The following is a 20,533-nucleotide window of genomic DNA, read 5'->3' as shown; positions in this document are numbered from 1 at the left end:
GTTAACTCTTTTTTTGGTATAGGTTAAATTACGCTGTTGATGGTTGGAGCAGATTCTATGGGTGAAGGGCCCATTTCCCTACTGTATGACTCTATTAGTCACGATCTTACTGAAAGGCAGGAGAAGATGCAGAGCTTCTCCTGTTGTTGAATGATCTTCTCTGAAACAGCACATCCAAAATCAAAATAGCGTCATATTGCAAATGCGTGATTGAAAAAATTGAAATTTTAAATGGAGCTGGATTATTGTCAAACTGCAAAATATCAAAATATACTGAGTTGGTCAGACTAACCTTTTCCAGCATCAGTCTCGCTCCATGAAAAGCAATGAGGTGAGTTTGGAAGGGTTAGTCAGAGGTGGGGATTGGTGATCAGGTCACATGACAGTGTGGAAAGGTCTTGAATGGGAAATGTGGAGACCTTTGCTAATTAGCTTAAAAGCCACATCTAAATTTACTGTGTAAAATTTCCTCTGACCTTGCTTGGATATAAACAGAGCTCCACAGGGATAATCAACTGAGTCCGACTCACTTCATTCTCCACTCTGACTCCATCCACAAGCAATCAGTGGAAAGTCTGATCCTGTACACTCTTCAGAAAATCCAAATATCCAGGAGATTCTTCCCCTGCTTGGAGATCTCATCTTCTTCCATTTCCCAGGACCTCAACACTGAAACTTCATGGTTTTGCGCTTCCCCCTTTCCTCTTCAAATTATAACCCCAGATTACTGTGCCCTCATCCCCCCAACCCTTTTACTCTTGGCAATAATCGGGTTGTGCACCTTGAACCTTCTCTCACTGATCTCCATAAAGAGGAAAATCAAGGCTATTTCTTGTTCAAACCTCAAGATATTGGTCCAGAAATCAGAAAAGAGGATTAAACTACAATTCTTCTCAGCACAGAAGAATTCCTCATCTGTTCCAAGCAGTAACCACCTCCCGAGACTTTGAATAAAACGATAAAACCATAGAATGTTTACAGCACAGAAACAGGCCCTTCAGCCCTTCTAGTCTGTGCCGATCCATTTTTCTGCCTAGTCCCACTGACCTGCACCCAGTTCATAGTCCTCCATAACCCTGTAATCCTTGTACCCATCCAAATTAAATGTTAAAATTAAGCCCGCATTCACCACTTCAGCTGGCAGCTCGTTCCACTTTCACACCACTCTCTGGGCAAAGAAGTTCCGCCTAAACCTCTCCCCTTTCCCCCTTCACCCATGTCTCACCTACTCTCAGCGTAAAAAGCCAACTTACATTTACTCTGTCTAACCCCCTCATAATTTTGTAAACCTCTATCAAATCTCCCCTTGTTCTTCTACGCTCCAGGGAATAAAGTCCTAACCTGTTTAACCTTTCCCTGTAACTCAGTTCCTGAAGCCCGCGCAACATCCGGGTAAATCTTCCCTGCAGTCTTTCAAGCTTACTGATACCTTTCCTGTCGTCAGGTGACCAAAACTGCACGCACTGCACTCACCGATGTCTTGTACAACTTTACTATAACATCCCAACTTCTGTGTTCAATAATTTGGTTTATGAAGGCCAATATGCCAAAAGATCTCTTTCGAACCCTATCCACCTGTGACCCCACTTTCAGGGAATTATGGATCTGCATCCCAGATCCCTCTGTCCTATCGCACTCCTCAGTGCCCGACCATTTACCACACACGTCCTTTCTTGGTTTGACCTTCCAAAATGCAACACCTCACACTTGGCTGCCATCTTTCCACTGGGTCCAGATATCCTCTGCAAGCTTTGAAAGCCTACTTCGGATGTCTAGAAAACCTAGAATGTCTTCTAACTCATGGCATTTCTTTAAAATATAATCAGATGAATCAGCCCCAAAGCGGCTTAGATGGAAAAATGCAGGCATAGCAGAGTGGTTAGCTGAGGAGAGACAAGTGGCTTGCATGAAGGGAGGGAGAGGCTGCTCATAAATCCCCCCTGTGGAATTCACAAAGGAAAGAGAATGTGTTAAGGTCATTGCAATCGCCTGGATAATGGAACTCCCAAGCACCTTTCTGGATATCATCTCTGATGATGGTATAATGGACATAATATCATAGCAAGACATCTTACAATGGCATAGTTTGATCCAAGGATTATTATTTTAAATTAAAATTATACAAATCTGAAATAGAAAATGCTGGACACACTCAGCAGGTCTGGGGAGGGAGAAAAGGGTAACGTTCTGGCTCAGAAGTGATCAGATGAAAACATCTTTGAACTGAAATGTTAACTCTTTTGGTGCTGCCTGGCCCGCTGAGGGCATTTTCCCATTACTCAAGTTGCCTTGCGTAGTGGATTATGGCAGGAGCCTGGTGTGATACCAAGACATACAAACTAAGTAACATCTGAGATCCAATCCCTGACAGACAGGTGAGCCAATTCCAACTTGGTCACAGGGCTGCTGCTCTTCCAGACCTACAAGAGGGACAGGAAGGGAGGTTATTCAGCAAGGGCAGGTCCTATTTGACAAATTTACTGCAGCTCTTTGAGGATATAACAAGCACGGAACATAGAGGGGACCTAGATTTCCAGAAGGTGTTCGATAAGATGCCGCATAAAAGACATGCAGAAGGATGCATAGAGTTGGGGATGAATAGAGGATTGGTTAACCAATGGAAAGCAGAAATTTGGGGTACGCAGGTGTTTTTCTGGTTGGCAGTTGGTGGTGAGTGGGGTGCTGGAGGGGTTAGTGCTGCGACGAACTGTTCATGATGTACATAAATGATCTGGAAGTGGGGACAGGGCGTAGTGTATCTAAGTTCACTGATGACACTAAATTGAGTGGAAAAGCAAATTGTGCAGAGGATACGGAGAGTCTGCAGAGAGATACAGATGGGTTAAGTGAGTGGGCAAGGGTCTGGCAGATGGAGTGCAATGTTGGTAAATGTGAGGTTATCCCCTTTGGAAGGAAAAATGGGTTATTATTTAAATGGCAAGCAACTGCAGCATTTGGGAGGGCTTGTGCATGAATCAAGTTGGTTTGCAGGTGCAGCAGGTTATCAAGAAGGCAAATGAAATGTTGGTCTTCGTTGCTAGAGGTATTGACTTTAGGAACAGGGAGGTTATGCTGAATTGTACAAGGTCCTGGTGAGGCCGCATCTGGAGGACTGTGTGCAGTTCTGGTCTCCTTATTTGAGGAAGGATGGACTGGCTTTGGAGGGGGTGCAGAGGAGGTTCATCACATTGATTCCAGAGGTGAAAAGGTTAGTCTATGAGGAGAGATTGAGTCATCTGGGACTGTACCCACTGAAATTTAGAATAAAGATATAAAATTATGAAAGGCATAGATAAGATAGAGGTAGGTAAGTTATTTACATTGGTAGTGGAGACCAGAAATAGGGACATAGCTTCAAGATTCAAGATAGTAGATTTAGGATGGAGATGAGGAGGAACTGCTTTTTCCATAGGGTGGTGAATCTGTGGAATTCACTGCCCATTGAAGAGGTGGAGGTGACCTCAGTAAATATATTTAAGACAAGGTTGGATAGATTTTTATATAGTAGGGAATTAAGGGATATGAAGAAAGATGGGTAGGTGGAGATAAGCCTATCATCAGATTAGCCATGATCGCATTGAATGGCCGGGCAGGTTCAAAGGGCCGGGTGGCCGACTCCTGCTCCTATTTCTGATGTCCTTTCTCTTATCAAATACTGATGGTCCTGAAAAGTGCAACGGTGAGGGGATGAGAGAGGAAAGAACTATAGGCACAGGAAGTCAATGGGCCTCTTGAGCATGCTCTGCTGTTTAGATGGATTGTATTCCCATGATGCAATGAGTAACAATGAAGATGGATGCTTTTGGAAGGATCGGCTGTGGCTCTGGAATCAAGGTCAAAAACCCCAGTGAAAAGCGGGGGGAAATTGGGATGGACCATTCGGCAGGAAAATTCTCCATGGTGTAGCATTTCAGCATGACAGGTGAGGTGTAGAAACCATAATCAAAACCTACTGAAAGGAGACTGTACCCCTAGCTACCCCGGAAAAGAATCTGTTGAGAAGAAAGTAAATAAGTGACTGATTCTATGGTGGGAGTCGAGGATTATGCGATATCTGCTGCCCAGAGATTAAACTGGAACTCGGGTATTGATCCAAACAATCTTGGGATGAAAATCTCAGGTTGGGAGCCTCCAAAAGGTATTTTGATCCAGTTAAAATAGGTGGGATTTTCGAGTGTAAAAGAGGTTCAACAGTCATGAGGTAGAGAGTCAAAGAAATATTAACTTGGCTGATGCTGGAATGGGAAGGTTTCACAGAATGTGAAATGTGGTTTAAACAAATACAAAATAAAATCATCCCATCTGCAGCCTTTACAAAATTCTCAACGAAGCACAGATCTAATGAGAATGGGGATTATTTTGCAGGCAATTTGCGGAAAATACAATCTTTAAACTGAATGCCATGGAGCTGAAAGAAACAAATATATAGTGTATTTCTTAAGTATACAGAAATAATTTTTGTCCAAAACTTTTAATCTTTACCCTGTGAAGAAATAATTAAAGGCATATTTATTAGCAACTGAATAAACAAAGCATAACAATTGCGTGGAGAAGCAGCAAAAGCACCTCCACTGGAAAGAGCTCGTAAGTTGCCCAAAACGAGAGCAAAGGAGACATGAATATGGCAAGATGCTGAAAGCTTTGCTCAGTGGGAATTGAAATCAGATGGGCTTGTTCACTGCTGCTCTCCAATGCAGGGTTGCTTTCAAAGTTGGTTGACTATTGAGCCTTGCCAGTGTGTGGACTGAGTCGAGGGATAAAGCGGAGACAGTTTGCTGAGACTTTACGGCCCTGCCATAATCAGGAACATTATGCAATGAATACCCTGCTAATTAGCATAACCTTCTGCTCCTTTTCTCTGTCATGCCTTCCTCCAAGTATCCCTTAATGACATCCACGCTGTTCACCTATAATCTAAAGACTCTCAAGATAAAGCATTCATTTGAAATTCCCCATTGGGTTTAATCGGGTCTATGGACACAGTTTTAAAAATGTTTTGGTGTCTTGCACAAACTCAAGGTGAATTGTGAACAATGAAGAAACACATCAGCCGCAAAAAGCCACACAGGCGACACACACAAGAAAATAGGCCAACTGACTCATGCCAAATGCTGCAAGATCCAAGTGTTTTTCACCTAATAGTTGATGGAATAAAAGCCTCATTGGTGCAATCAAATGAATCCTGACAAAAGATGAGAGTTTTTGTTAATTGGCTGGAAGGGAAAACCTTTTGTCCTCTCCATCACTTTACAGTGACTGAATGATCCTCAACGGTAGAGGATGGAAGATGACTGAAGATGCAAACCCTCTCTTAGGTCATCCCTCAGATCTCCCACATGCCAGCTTTGTGGCTTGCAAGACAGTGTACTAGGTTTCCTCTTCTGCGATCATTTAGTCTCCCTAGCAATGACGTCAGCTCCATGGCTCTCTTACACTCCACTTCTTGGCTGATATCTAGCCTTTACATCAAGGTCATCAGGAGTAAATGTTGTTAAAGTTAATAAGTATTAATCAAGACTGAATCAAGTGTGGAAAAATGTTAATCCTAAAATTTCACTTTCCTAATGAACAATCCTTCTCCTTGTCCATTTCTGGATTCTTAGCTGAATCCTTATCCTATTCTGTGTCTGGTAAAGATCCTCCTTTCTTTGGCTTGGCTTCGCGGACGAAGATTTATGGAGGGGTAGGTCCACGTCTGCTGCAGGTTCGTTGGTGACTAACAAGTCCGATGCAGGACAGGCAGGCGCGGTTGCAGTGGTTGCAAGGGAAAATTGGTGGGTTGGGTGTTGGGTTTTTCCTCCTTTGTCTTTTGTCAGTGAGGTGGGCTCTGCGGTCTTCTTCAAAGGAGGTTGCAGAACTGTGAGGTGCCAAGATGCACGGTTGGAGGCGAGATCAGCCCACTGGCGGCGGTCAATGTGGCAGGCACCAAGAGATTTCTTTAGGCAGTCCTTGTACCTCTTCTTTGGTGCACCTCTGTCACGGTGGCCAGTGGAGAGCTCGCCATAGAACACGATCTTAGGAAGGCGATGGTCCTCCATTCTGGAGACGTGACCCACCCAGCGCAGTTGGGTCTTCAGCAGCGTGGATCCGATGCTTGCGGACTCTTGTAAAGATCCACATTGTTACATAAAATACAGGAGTCTGTAAAGACTCCGACTTAGAAATGCTATATTATAGTTCTAAGGTCTTTTTCAAAGACTGGAGTATTGGAAATACAGCAAAGGACATAAGGAAAAGGGTTTAAATTTAAATTTTAAAAATTTAAGTCCCTTCTGGCCCACAAGCCTTATGCTGCACAAATACTCCAATTAAACGCCAACCTCCATACACTTGGAAGGGTGGAAAGCGGAGACCTGGAGGAAACCCACGCAGACATGGGGAGAACACTGGAATTGAACCTGTGTCACTGATGCTGCAGTAGTGTTGGACTAATCGAGCCGCACCATTAAACACACATTAATCTCAGGGGACACAGAAACATTTCCTCTCTCCCTATTTAACAAGTTGCGACTTGGATTCTCCATATTCCCAATGATGCACGACAATGGTTAAATGAGAAAACAGTTGGTTTTGTGTTCACCAGTTAAAAATGTCTTTAGGTTTTCCAACTGAATCATGTAGGAGAAAAAAATCAAAAGCTAATAAAACTTTCTAGAGTTATTTAGCACAGAAGGGGGGGAAGACATTTTGGCCCAATTCTGCCTTTTTTCAATGAGCTCCTTAGTGCAAAAACAGTACTCCAGGGAGAAGGTGGGCCCTGTCCAATGTTGATCAGCCCTGTCCACGTAAATAAAATTAAGGGAGAGGATATTTTGAGGGTTTTTTTGAGGAGGTTATTAAGATTGATGGCAGGATTAGGAGGACATGGGAGATTGCAGATGCTGGAATCTGGAGCCTCAAGCAATCTGCTGGGGGTACTCAGCCCATCAAGTACTACCATGCTGGACATCTCTTATCTCTCCAAGCTCTTCGAATGCATTGATCCTCGCCAAATCTGTGGCATTACCATAGGCAGTACCACGTGGTCCTGGCAGATTACAATCCTAAGTGAAATGTGAACAATAAAGAAACATACCAGTGGCAAAAAGCAATACAGACTATACACACAAATATACACGAGAAAATAAGAGTAGGTAATCTGGCCCCTCAAGCCTGCCCTATTGTTTATTAAGATAACAGACCATCCTGGAAATGCACGGGGCATCTGATATAAAGTTGGATATCTTTCCAGATGGGAAAAATACAACTCTGACAAAGTATTCTTACATTTAACTTGATCGTGTCTGCCAATTCCAGAATCTTGTATTTTTATTTCATCTTTGTAGTCTCACTTCCCCAACACAGTAACGGTTTTGATTGATATCGGCTGGTCTCCTGTGGCGTTCCTCAGAGTGATGGCAGAGGGTTGGGGGGAGAGCAAGAATTTGGAGGATGAAAACCTTGAATGATGTTCGACCATTACCTTATTTGTGTCATCCATGTCCTCGGAGTTCGCCCACACCTGCCTGTGGTCACCTGTACGGGAAGCAGGAAGACAATTTTACCATCATTCCGAGGTTCATCTGGTTCACAGCGTCACCTCTTGGGGGATGATCAGGGATACAAACTGGGGCATCATTTCTTATGGAAAATAATCCCTGCAACACTTAAGGTTTCTCCCATCAACCATCCAAACATTAGTTTTTAAGATGACTGCTACTGTGTATGTCCTTCAACTTGGATGCAAATTCTAATGAAGAGTCAGGTAGAGGATTGGAAAATGTTCATTAGAAGAAGAATGAGGATGCAAAGACAAAAATAGGGTAACAAAGTGGGTCAACTTCCCTCAGAATAAGGGGTCAATAACTCTGGGGCACCGATTGAAGGCAAATTTTAGAATTAGATGGTTCCTGAGTATCTGAAACCTACTGCTTGAAAGAAGGAAGAGTGGAAATCTTGCTGAATTTTATTTGGGATTGACAAATATAAGCTCAGAATGACAGAACTGCTGAAGTTTAGGAAGTAATTGTTTGGCTCATTGATTCTGTGGTGACTCCTCATAGAAGCAAATCTAATCTCCTGTCCCTTTCAACTCATAATCCTCTTGATAAAAAACCTCCCACTGGGGATTCAGAGACTGGGTCGACTAGGTTATGCACCAGATGCAAACAACGGGCTGGATAGCCTTTGTCACCTTGCTGTCAATTCGAACTTGGTGTGAGCCACTACATACAGTGGGCATTTTCAATAGTAATTTACCATCAACATTGGACAAAACTATTAATTTTTTAAAATTTAAATTTAGTCAGGCCATTTTGGCCCATAAGCCCGTGGCGCCCAATTACACCCAATTGACCTACATCCCTATATGGTTTAAATGGGAAGAAACCTGAGCATCTGGACAAAACTCACGCAGACCCAGGGAGAATGTACAAACTCCTTACAGACAGCGCTGGATTCAAATCCCGGTCACTGGTGTTGTAACAACGTTGTGCTCATGGCTACGCTAACCATGCTGTCTTATTAGTCCAGGGATGAGTCAGATTGAATGACCCAACTCACCATTGACGGATCCGAACTCTCTTTCATGAGCCCGTGTCAGCATCTCCTTGTACAGAGCCTCAGCTTGCCGGTATTTGCCTTGTTTCAAGTAACAGGAAGCCTGGAACAAAGAGAGGAATACAGTTAGTCAACTTGAACCACAAATTTCTACTCACCGTACAAGAGGGACTCTCCAGAATAACCTCTGCTCTTGCTTACAACCCTTCAAATTGGTCTACTTCCTCCAAGACCCATTCCTTTGCACTATAATAAATTAAAGATTTTTCCCACCCACTTCAGCCCATTCTTTCCTCTGAGTTAAGAATATTTTGGTTACCTAACCCATTTTACTATTTTAAAAACCTAAACTCAGTGGAATCTAATTAGGGATACATTTAATCTCTTTCCCTATGTTCAGCCAAGGTTCCCAAATGATTCCCAATTGACATACCCATGCAATAGTAAAATATATCTCAAAAGTGGTCCTCGCTGATCTGCAATTTTTTTTTGTGGTACAATCATAGACTGATATAGTAAAGGAGAAGGCAATTTGGCCCACCACATCTGTGTTTGCTTACCCAATCAACCCTGAAGTCACGTAGTAAAATACGAAAGTCTGCAGACACCGTGGTTGAAGTAAAAACAACACTGGAGAAAGCATTGGTTTAAGATGATTGGGAAAGGAAAGAGGGTGACTTTAGGTAAGAATACAACACTGGAGAAACTTAGCAGGTCAAACAGTGTACTTTATCTAGCAAAGATAAAGAATCATAACTTGGGCTTGATCCCTTTATCAGGGTATGTGCAAAATAAGGGAGGGAGAACAGAGAGTAGGCAAGAAGAAACCGGAGAAGTCGAGGTTAATGCTATCCAGTTAGAGCGTCCAGATGTAATATAAGATGTTGCTCCTCCAATTTGCGGGTGGTCCTGGAGGGACAGTACATCTGGCCATTCACAAAGCCATCCCCCTCTCCCTGCTTGCTCCCTTCCTTATCCACCTATTACCTCCTGCCTTTGGGACTCTGCTCCTCCCCCTACCCCCCCCCCCCCCCTATTTTACTCAGGCGTCAGCCTACATTTTTCTCATACCTCGATGAAGGGCTCTAACTTTGAACATTGGTAACAGGGTCGGCACCAACCGTGCTGCTCAATTGATTTGGTAATATTAGTTGTTACAAAGCGCATCTGCTATGCTCTACTGTTGCACTAGTGATGAGGATCCAAAGCTGTGATACCATCCAACACTACCGGGGTACCACAATGTGAGCTTTAAACTTTTCAAAACTTAAATTTAGACATACATCATGGTAGCAGGCTCTTTCGGGTCACGAGCTTGCACTGCTCTATTACACCCAATTAACCAACATCCCCTGGTACATTTCGAATGGTGGGAGGAAACCGGAGCCCCCAGGGAAAACCCATGCAGACACGGGGAGAACATCAAAGCTCCTTACAGACAGCGTGGGATTTGAACCCCAGTCCCAATCACTGGTGCTGCAACAGCGTTGCACTAACTTACAATATTGCACTAACCGCTACGTTAACTGTGTAAAGCTAGAGAGTAAATGAAGCAAATCTGCTCTGCTTGCACTATGGGACTCAATCCTACCCTCAAGAAAATATGAGGCAGGAAAAGGATGGGGGAATGTTATGAGAGAAAGCCTTTCACATAGCAAATATTGGCATTTGGAATTCTGTTTGTTGATTAGTTAGTATTTAAGAGTGGTCTCAGTATTTCCCAGGGGCTCTGTTTATTGCAATGGTGCAATGTGTGGACTTCAGATGAGGCAGAACGGAAATGACAGAGTGGTCATATGATCCACTGACTACCACCTGGGAGGAACCGATACATGTTTGTTCGAAACGTACCAGGGTGTAGGTTAATTGGGTGTAAATTGGGTTTAAATTAGGCAGCGCAGACACATGGGCCAAAATGGCCTGTTACTGTGTTGTATGTCTAATTAAAAAAAAGACATGGACATGTACATTTGCAGTAAAAAAAACAATGCTGGAGAAACTCAGCAGTCAAACAGTGTACTTTATAGAACAAAGATAAAGATACACAACCAACATTTCAGGCTTGATCCCCTTCATCAAGGTATGAAAAAATGTGGGCAGGTGCCTGAACTAAAGAGTAGGGGGAGGGACACAGTCTCACAGGCAAGAGGTATTAGGTGGATACGGAAAGGAGGGCACACCAGCAAATAGGCGGAGTGTCAGCATCCTGTCTGAGGCAAGCTGATTTTCTCACCAAATTGTTCTTTGTCTTGGCCACGTTGGGGTCCTCTGGTCCTAGCTTGGTTTGATAGATCTCCAAAGCTCTTTCGTAGTAATATTCCACCTCCTCATACTTCCCCTGGTTTTGACACAACAGTGCCAGGTTATTCAGCTGCTTTGCTACATCGGGGTGGTCTTTGCCCAGCACCTGAGGGATTTACAACGCTAAACTCAGCAAAACTCATTGAACACAAGAAAAAGCTGTCAAACACAATAGATTGGGAAGATGTTGGAATCGATTGTCAAGGATGAGGTTATGGAGTACAGGCAAACCTTGTATAAACCGTGATATAACACGGTTTGAAATTTCTGACTCGCAGTTTTAAATTTGCAATGTTAAAGTTTTATTGTTGTAGCTATTTAAATCACCTCATAATACTTTGCAAGACTTTAGTTTAAAATATTTGAAATATAGGCGCTGAGCTGTGGAATAGAGTTGAAAGTTATTGGTGTCCCTGCTGTGATTGGGCTCCTTGCATGCTGCCTTATACTGATTGGAATCTGCTTTTTTCTGTCTCTGCTCTGATGTGGCAGAGCAGGAGGTTCCAAACCACCGAGTAACGCCAGTTTGTATGGAGGGGAACCCCTGGAATTTGCTGTGGAATAAAGAGAGTTAAGTGGCAGTGTTGAAAATTGTTGGTGTCCCTGCTGTGATCGGGCTCCCCGTACCGATCTAACTTTGGTGAAAGTCTCATGTAGGTGATGATTTGATGCAAATCTCCCACCAACCAATTTTCCCCTGCAGCCGCTGCAACCGTGTCTGCCTGTCCCGCATCGGACTTGTCAGCCACAAACGAGCCTGCAGCTGACGTGGACTTTTACCCCCTCCATAAATCTTCGTCCGCGAAGCCAAGCCAAAGAAAGAAGACATTAGACAAATATCTTTTTAAATAAACAATGTTTACTTATTGGCGATAAAGATCAGTCTTACAGGATTGGAACATTTTACATTAAAGTGCATTGTAATAATGCTTTAAACAATGGAATTTTCCATAGCGTTGAACTTGCTTGGAACACATTAACCGTGTTTGACAGGATATCCCTGTACTTGGAGGCAATGACAAGATAGGCCAAAGCCACCATGATTTCCTCAAGGAAAGATCTTTGAATTGGAATTCTTTGAGGAAGTGACAAGCCGGCTGGATAAAGGAGATGCAGTGGATGTTGTGTATTTGGATTTTCAGAAGGCTTTTGACAAGGTGCTGCACATGAGGCTATTTCACAAGAACCCATGGAAATATATTCGTGTGGGTCGAGCATTGGCTGATTGGCAGGAAGCAGAGTGTTGGATGCCAATTGCTAGTGGTGTTCCACAGGGGTCAGTATTGGGGCCACTTCTTTTTATGTTGAATATTAATGATTTAGATAATGGAATGAAAGGCAAATGATATGAAGGTAGGTGGAGGAGGAGATAGTGTAGAGGAACCAGGGAGGTTGCAGAAAGACAGATTAGGAGATTGGGCAGAGAAATGGCAAATGAAATACAACGTTGGAAAGTGGACGGCCGTGCACTTTGGATGAAAAAAATGGGCAGAATATTTTCTAAAGAGGGAGAAAAAGGAAAATTCCCAGATGCAAAGGGACCTGGGAGTCCTCATGCCTGAAGGTAAATGCGATGCTGGCATTCATTTCAAGAGGAATCAAATATAAGAGCAGGGATGTGATGTCGCCCTGGTGAGACCTCATTTGGAGTATTGTGAGCAGTTTTGGGCTCATTTAAGAAAGGATGTGCTAATATTGGAGAGGGTTCAGAGGATGTTTCTGAGAATGAAAGGGTTTCCCTTTTCTTGTTCTGTGGACAGAGTAGATTTGGAAAGGTTATTTCTCCTGGTGGGAGAGTCCAGGACAAGAGGGCACAACTTCAGGATGTCCCCTTTCAGCAGGCGAACACACTGTTGTTGCAACCTTGCATCACGTTTCGGACAATCACGTCTGGTGCCGCGTTTGAAGCAACGGTGAATTAGGTCAACTCTCTAAACTTTTCACCCTCGCCTTATGAATTTGGATCGATCACCATTTTCTTTTTTGGAAGTTAACCTGTTAACCCTTCACCCCATTCTTCACAGTATTTCTGACTATAACTTGGCCGTATGGACATTTCCCTTCGTCAGATTTATCCCCTCACTTTTGCATCTATTGACTCTCACCGAAGTCACATCTGTCAATGAAAAGAGTTTTCCCTCTTCCTGTTCTGTGCTTGATGTTGCTCAATACCACCAGATAATTTAGACGTACAGCACAGAATCAGGCCCTTTCGGTCGCTGAGCCTGTGACCATCCAATGAACCTACAACCCCAGCACATTTTTGAACGGTGGGAAATGAGAGGATCCAAAGGAAACCCACGCAGACCCGGGAAGAACTCCTTACTGTCTGTGCCAGATTCAAACCTAGGTCGTTGGCACTGTAACAGTGTTGCGCTAACCGTGCCGCCCATTAAGAAGGGGTTGTCCGTGGGACAGCTTGGGTTTTCTGACAGAGGCGACAGTGTTGAAGACTGAACCCCACTGATCACTCGTCCATCATGATTATCACTAGAGATTGATTAAATTTGGCAAATCTCAGCATTTTGCTGCCACCATGAGAAAAGAAATGCAAGAATAACACTCCAGTTACGGCTCTGACTTCATACTGCGGTAAACGGGGATCCTCTGGAGTTCTGCTGGTCATTATAGATCCCCACAAATCATGGGGAAAAATAGTTTACCTTTCATCTTTTAAACCTAATTTTCACTGAGTTTACAAGACAAATTGGATAAGTCTGAATGCCATCTGGGATTACTTAAAAAGTGTACAGGAAAAATAAAATGACAGGTCATGAAAATATTTGACTCATGGCATTAAAACCAGAGAATTTTCCTCGGTAGGACGATATTTCATTTTGAAACAAATGAGATCTCCTGTGGCATTTAAAATAGTTCCTGCACGTAAAGGGCAAAGTGCTCCACCACATCAGACAGAGCAAGACCTACTAAAGTAAGACGAGAAATATTCTACATGCTAAGTGATACAGGAGTTTGTAAATCTCTTCACAACAATAATATTAAGTAAAGACACAATTTATATAGCAAAGATAAGGATACATAGTGGGTTCGAGCAGAGAGTCGGAGGAGGCGGAGACCCAGAGGAGGAGGAGTGAGGTTAGAGTAACGGGGCCAATAAAAAGAGGTAAAGGAGTGGCCAAGCGAGTGAGTGGGGCCTTTGAGGCTTTGGCTCGAGAGGCTTCGGCGAGTAGAGCAACTGCTGCAACCAAGGTAAGGGGAGAAGGGAAGTCTAGTCAAGGGTATTATTCTACAAGCTAATGGAGTCAGCTCAGGCTGTGGATTGTTCCAGCTGCAGGATGTGGGAAATCTGGGACGGTATGCTTGTTCCAGACAATCACACCTGCATTCAGCTCCGGCTCCCTACTGACTGAGTTCGGCAACTGGAGTTGGAACTGAATGAACTGCAGGTTATTCAGGAGGCCGGCAGTCACAGAGAGGAGTTACAGAGAGGTCGTCACCCCACATAGGCAAGATACAGATAGATGGGTGACTTCCCAGGGAGGTAAAAGGAAGGGACCGGTCATGCAGAGTACCCCTGTGGGCATTCCCACTGACAATATGTTAGCTGTTTTGGATACTGCTGGTGGGAACGACGTACCAGGGATGAGTTGAGGTGGGTGGCCAAGTCTCTGGCACAGTGATTGACTTCTCGGCTCAGAAAGGAAGGGCTAAGAAGAGGAGAGCACTAGTAACAGGGGACTCGTTGGTAAGGAGGGCAGACAGGAAGTTTGCTGGAATGCCTAGAGACTCTCGGGTGGTATGTTACCTCCCAGGTGCCAGGGTTAGGGATGTCTAAAATCATCTCAGAAACATGCTGGAAGGGGAGGGAGAGCAGCCGGATGTCATGGTCCATGTGGAGACAAATGACATAGACCAATGACGACCTCTCTGTAACTCCTCTCTGTGACTGCCGGCCTCCTGAATAACCTGTAGAGCCAAGGTCCTCAAGAGGGAATATAGGGAGCTAGGTAGAAAGTTAAAAGACAGGACCTCGACGGTGGTCACCTCCGGATTGCTTCCTGTGCCCCGCACAGTTATGGCACATGAATGCATGGCTAAAGAGTTGGTGTAGGGGGCAGGGCTTCAGATTCCTAGATCATTGGGATTGTTTCTGGGGGAGGTCAGACCTCTGTAAAAAGGATGGAAAGGGACCAATATCCTGGCAGGACGGTTTGCTGGAGTCGTTGGGGAGAGTTTAAACTAGCTTTGCGGGGGGAGGGAAATCATAATGAGAGCAAAGAAAATAGGATAGCAGTGAGTCAGGGAGTTACATCAGAGAAAGGAATTAATAGTTCAGAAGTGATCAAAAATGACATAAAGGGAAATAGAGCTGTTCAACTAGAATACAGCTCATATGTCATCAATAACAGGCTTACAGACAGTTTACTTAAATGTATGTAGCATCAGAAACAAAGTAGAAGACCTGGTTGTTCAGATTCAACTAAAAAGGTATGACATTGTGGACATCACTGAAATGTGGCTCAATGAGGCGTGCAATTGGAAGCTCAATATCTGAGGCTACACAGTCTATAGGAAAGATAGACAGGAGGGGAGAGGTGGAGGGAGGGGGGTGCTCTGATGAATCAATAGAAAGAAGGGACATACGGTCTAAATCAGTAGGGGTTGAATTAAGAAATGCCAAGGGTAAAAAGATTATATTAACAGTTATATACAGGCCCCCAAACAGCAGCTGGGAAGAGGACTATGAGATACAGTTAGAAATACAAAGGGCATGTCGTAAAGATAATATCAAATTAATTATGGGAGATTTTAATATGGCAGAGAATTGGGAAGGACAGAAATTTAATGGATCACAGGAGTGTGAGTTTGTAGAAAACCTAAGCAATGGCTTTTTTGACCAGCTTGTAGAGAAGCCCACCAGGGGATCCGCAGTTCTAGATTGGGTCATGTGCAATGAACCCGAAGTTGATAGGGAGTTTAAAGGTCTTTGATCCTCTAGGAAGTAGTGACCACAACATGGTCGAATTCAATTTCAAATTTGAAAAGGGAAAAAGGTTATTTTTCAGTGGAAATTATGGAGAAAAGAACTGGACCAAGTTGACTGGAATAGCAAACTAGTAAGAGGAACAGAGGAGGATTGGAAGATATTTTTGCAAATGATAAAAGGCATGCAGGACATATATATATTCCTAGAAAATGGAAAGCAGTCAAAGGAAAGATGGTACCAATGTGGCTAACAAAAGAGGTTAAGGCTAAGATAAAAGCAAAGGGGAGGGAATATAAGTAAGCTAAAACTGGTGGGAAATCAGAGGACAGGGATTCTTTTAAAAACTTACAGAAAGAAATAAAGTCAGTATCTTTTTTTATATTGTTTGCCAATCTCTTTTCATAACTTTTCTTTTCTTTCCTTATAAGAGTTTTTAAAAACATATAAAGAATAAAAGAGAGACACGTGTTGATACAGGACCAATAGAAAACGATGCTGGGGAAATTATAATGGGTTACAAAGATATGACATAAGAATTAAATCAATATTTTACATCAGTATTCACTGTGGAAGACATTAGTAATATCCCTGACAGTCAGAGGTTTCAGAGAGTAGAGCCGGATACAGTTAAGATTACTAGAGAAATTGTGCTAGGTAAATTGAATGGATTAAAGACATATAAATCTCCCGAACCAGACGAGGTAAACCTGTGGGTTTTGAAAGAGATGGTTTTGGAGATTGTAGATCCATTGGTGACAATCTTCCAGAAATCATTAGTGTCTGGCATGGTTCTGGGGTTTTGGAAGGTTGCGAATGTGGTTCCGCTGTACAAGAAAGGCGGGAAGCAGAAAAAAAGGGAACTCTAGTCCTACAAGTCTGACTTCGGTGGTAGGGAAGATATTAGAGTCAATCCTCAAGGATGATGTTATGAAATACTTGGAAATGCATGACAGGATAGGACCTAGACAGCGTGGTTTTTTAAAGGATAGATCATGTTTGACCAACCTATTAGAGTTTTTTGAAGAAATCTCAGGTAGGATGGACAAAGGGGAGGCTATGGATGTTATTTATTTGGATTTTCAAAAGGCTTTGGATAAGATGCTGCATGCTAGGCTGCTTAAATAAAATGAAGGCCCATGGAATTACAGGGACGCTATTAGATTGGATAGAAAAGTGGCTCATAGGCATATACAGGCCCCCAAACAACAGCTGGGAAGAGGACTATGAGATACAGTTAGAAATACAAAGGGCATGTCGTAAAGATAAAGGGTTGGAATTAAGGGTTCCCTTTCTGGATGGCTGCCTGTAACTAGTGGTGTTCCGCAGGGGTCGGTATTGGGGCCGCTGCTTCTTACAATTTATATTAATGATTTGGATTGTGGACTAAATAGTTTTGTGGCCAGATTTGCAGATGACACTAAGATGGGTGGTGGAGCAGGAACTGTTAAAGAAATTGTATAATTGAAGAGGGATATAGGACAGATTGGGAGACTGGGTAAAAATATGGCAGATGAAGTACAACTTCGCTTACATGAATATGTAAACCTTAAAGCATTTTACTTTATTTCAGTCACATTCTTTGAAAACATTTATCTGCAGCTTCTTCCCCCTCTACAGAGCCGCCCAAAAGATGAACACTAATATTACAGATAATTAACCCCCCCCCACAAAGTTTACAGATAAAGCCTCTGACGATGGTAACTCTTACTAAGCAGGGACAAGGAAACATTCACACCAACGGCGAGCGGCATCAACCAGCTCTTCATCCCGGGCGACGCCATTGCTGTTTCACACAACTTCATCCAAACAGCTGCTGCAAGCAAAGCCCCGACCAAGGCCCTCCGCTCCCATCTTCACCAAAGGTTTATGTCTTATTTCAGAGAACATTTACTTTTACAATTAAACTTACATATTTTTACCTATTATTTTATTCTTATTTATTTTAATTTTTAAAATTTATTTTTCTTGATTTTTTTTGCCGGTTGCTTGAATTCTGGATACCAGGGGTTTTACTGTACTTCTACTCCACAACCTTAAACACATTTACCCACCCCATAAAATCTCAGCCTTTAAAATATTTAATTCCCAGGGTTTGTGGTGGAGGTGATTCCAAATTCTACATGTCCCTGAGTAGAAACAGTGTGCTCTGAACTCGCACGAACAAGTGAGCTCACAACCTAAGATTGAGTTCCTGTGGTTCCTCCTCCACCATCTTAACCATCTTGATTTGATTCTGTCTCCCTTCCTCCACCATATACCGTATATGCCGTTGTATAGAACGACTGCCAAATTTTCCACCTAAAATGGAGGTTTTGAGCTATACACTTTGTATCAGATGACCCCCCCGCCCCCCTCCCCAAAGCCTGGCACTGACCACTGACCGGTGGAGAGATGCTGTTACATTATTTTAAGACCAAATTATCCTGTAAAAATTTTAATTTTATTCACAAATTTTAAAATAAACCACTGTTGGATCCTATAACAGACCGTTTAAAACCTGTACAGAGCCAAAGGCAGTCGGACTGCACGGATGGATCCTACGGGGTGGGGGGGGGAGGGGGAGGGCTAAGACTTTGTTGGACGTGTAGGTTTTTTCCCACTGAACAGGCAACGTCCCTCAAAGCGTGTACATTCTGTTCAGTGTCACTAGTGAGCCAGGTTGTCAGTGTGAGGGACTGACTGGGACATTTGTGTGAAGGTGAGCCAGGTTGTCAGTTCGAGGACCTGAGCAAAACACGTGCGTGGAAGTGAGCTGGATTGTTAGCAGGAGGGCCTGACTGGGACACGTATGTGGAAGTGAGCCTGGTGGTCAGTGCAAGGGCTTGACCGGGACACGTGCGTGGAGGTGAGCAGGGTTATCAGCGCGTGGAAGGTGGTAGAGTGTGACTAGGGTCTGACCGGGACATTTGTGTGAAGGTGAGCCAGGTTGTCAGCACGAGAAAGGTGGTAGAGTTTGCCAAGGGCCTGACCAGGACATTTGCGTGGTGAGTCAGATGGTCAGTGCGAGGAAGGTGGTAGAGTTTGCTGAGGGCCTGACCGGGACACGTGCGTGGAGGTGAGTCAATTGTCAGCATGAGGAAGGTGGTAGAGTTCACCTCAAAACCTTTCTTCGACACTGGTAGAAAATAGAAGACAGGTCTAGGCAAACTATTCCTATAACTTATCCACCCAAGGTCTATATTAATCTGTCAAATCTTCACTGGATCTCATCTGTGATGCATCTTTTTATAACATCCAAAATGCAGAATTGTCACTGGGTCTAATTCCAGATTGAGTAGATCACCATCACCTACATAGGGGCAGTTGTAGGTAGGCAATAACTAATGGCCTTACCAGCAATGTCCATGCCTGGAAAAGTGACTAAAGGGCTTATTTAGCACTGTTACACTTTTGCATGTAACCTGTTCAGTAAACAGTCCTTGAAGAGAGATCTACAAAACCTATTCTCAGCAGCGCCAGGAGATGCCCATTACTCCAGTAGACATTCCTTGAAGTGAAACAAGAAATCCTGCAGAGCCTATATTCCTTTAGAAAAGATTACATATAATTTGAGAGATAAATATTTTTTCTTTGCTAAAGTTTGGAGCCCATATTTGAAAACTATTGATGTTAAAATGTGAACTCTCTGTCTGCTTCGATGGATGTCGCCGCTCCAGCACCCAAGAAGCTTTAAAGTTCTAAAAGTGATTGTATTAGATAATGATCTCCTTTTTCTCTCTTTGTAGCTGGGGAAGGGAGGAGGGTATTAGTTGGGTGGTTGGGGAGGTTGGAATTTTTTTTAAATATAAAAATGATTAATCACATTATATGGTGATACACCACCAGCCAATGGCAGGGGGCAACCTGTGTACCTGCAGGAAGAGCACTGGAGGACAAGGCAACACCCGGTTGGCTGCCAATCACCCTCCGGGATATAAGCTACATCCAGCCCCTCGAGGTCAGTACAGCCTCTCTCACAGCCATCTCTGTGGAAGTTTGTCTGGAATAAAACCTATTGAACAGTCTTTATGTTTTGTGTCTGCTTTTCTGCTCGATAGCGCATCAAACATTATATATGTATCAAATTGTAGTAACTAATGTTATGTTTTGTGATTTTAAACTTTAAATAAAATATTTTTTAAAAAAAAGTAAGTCTGCCGACACTGTGATTTTGGTAATACACAAAATTGCTGGAGAAATTCAGCAGGTCACGCAGTGTTTAACATTATACCGATGTAATACGAAGGGCTCAGGCCCAAAATGTTGCTTGTGCATCTTTGCCTCCTAAGGACGCTGTTGGACCTGCTGAGTTTCTCCGGCAGTTTTGGGTGTTTTCTTTCACCTTCCTTGGAATTGCTCATTGGTTTAACTGTGGGGAAGATTACACAATTACATATTTCTACTTTTTTTCAAAAATACTGTAAAGGGTTCTAATTTTCCAACCTTTTCCCGGATTTCCAACGCTCTCTTGCATAATGGTTCAGCTTCTTTATATTTTCCTCTTTTGCCAAAAAGCACAGCGAGATTATTCAAAGTGGCAGCCACCTGCACAGCAGAAATAAGAGGAAAGGTTAGCATGAAATGCTTTCTTTCCCCTCCCCCCCCCACCCCCCCAACCCCTTGCTTTACTGGTCTGCAGACCTTCACCATTCTGCTGAGACAGCCATTATTTAGCTGTGACTTTACAGCATCTTTCAGCATGTTGGGTGACTGTACAGGCTGCCACAGATGAAACCACCTCCATCCAACAAACCAGGACAGGTTAGT

At 43.3% G+C, this 20,533-nt stretch overlaps 1 protein-coding gene across 6 annotated transcripts in view; it reads right to left on the bottom strand.

Moving 5' to 3' along the window:
- Positions 1 to 20,533, bottom strand: part of klc3 (kinesin light chain 3) — a 107,400-nt gene that overhangs the window by 28,517 nt on the left and 58,350 nt on the right. For all 6 annotated transcript variants that reach the window (XM_069909419.1, XM_069909418.1, XM_069909421.1 and 3 more), the window contains 4 exons: positions 20,210 to 20,311; positions 10,772 to 10,945; positions 8,542 to 8,641; positions 7,463 to 7,515 (listed from right to left, as the gene is read on the bottom strand). In XM_069909419.1, the coding sequence (XP_069765520.1) occupies positions 7,463 to 7,515; positions 8,542 to 8,641; positions 10,772 to 10,945; positions 20,210 to 20,311 (429 nt within the window). The remainder of the gene's footprint in view (positions 1 to 7,462; positions 7,516 to 8,541; positions 8,642 to 10,771; positions 10,946 to 20,209; positions 20,312 to 20,533) is intronic.

Source organism: Narcine bancroftii, chromosome 13, assembly GCF_036971445.1.
Source record: "Narcine bancroftii isolate sNarBan1 chromosome 13, sNarBan1.hap1, whole genome shotgun sequence".
Lineage (NCBI taxonomy): Eukaryota > Metazoa > Chordata > Chondrichthyes > Torpediniformes > Narcinidae > Narcine > Narcine bancroftii.
This window is presented reverse-complemented; position numbering and strand designations above follow the sequence as displayed.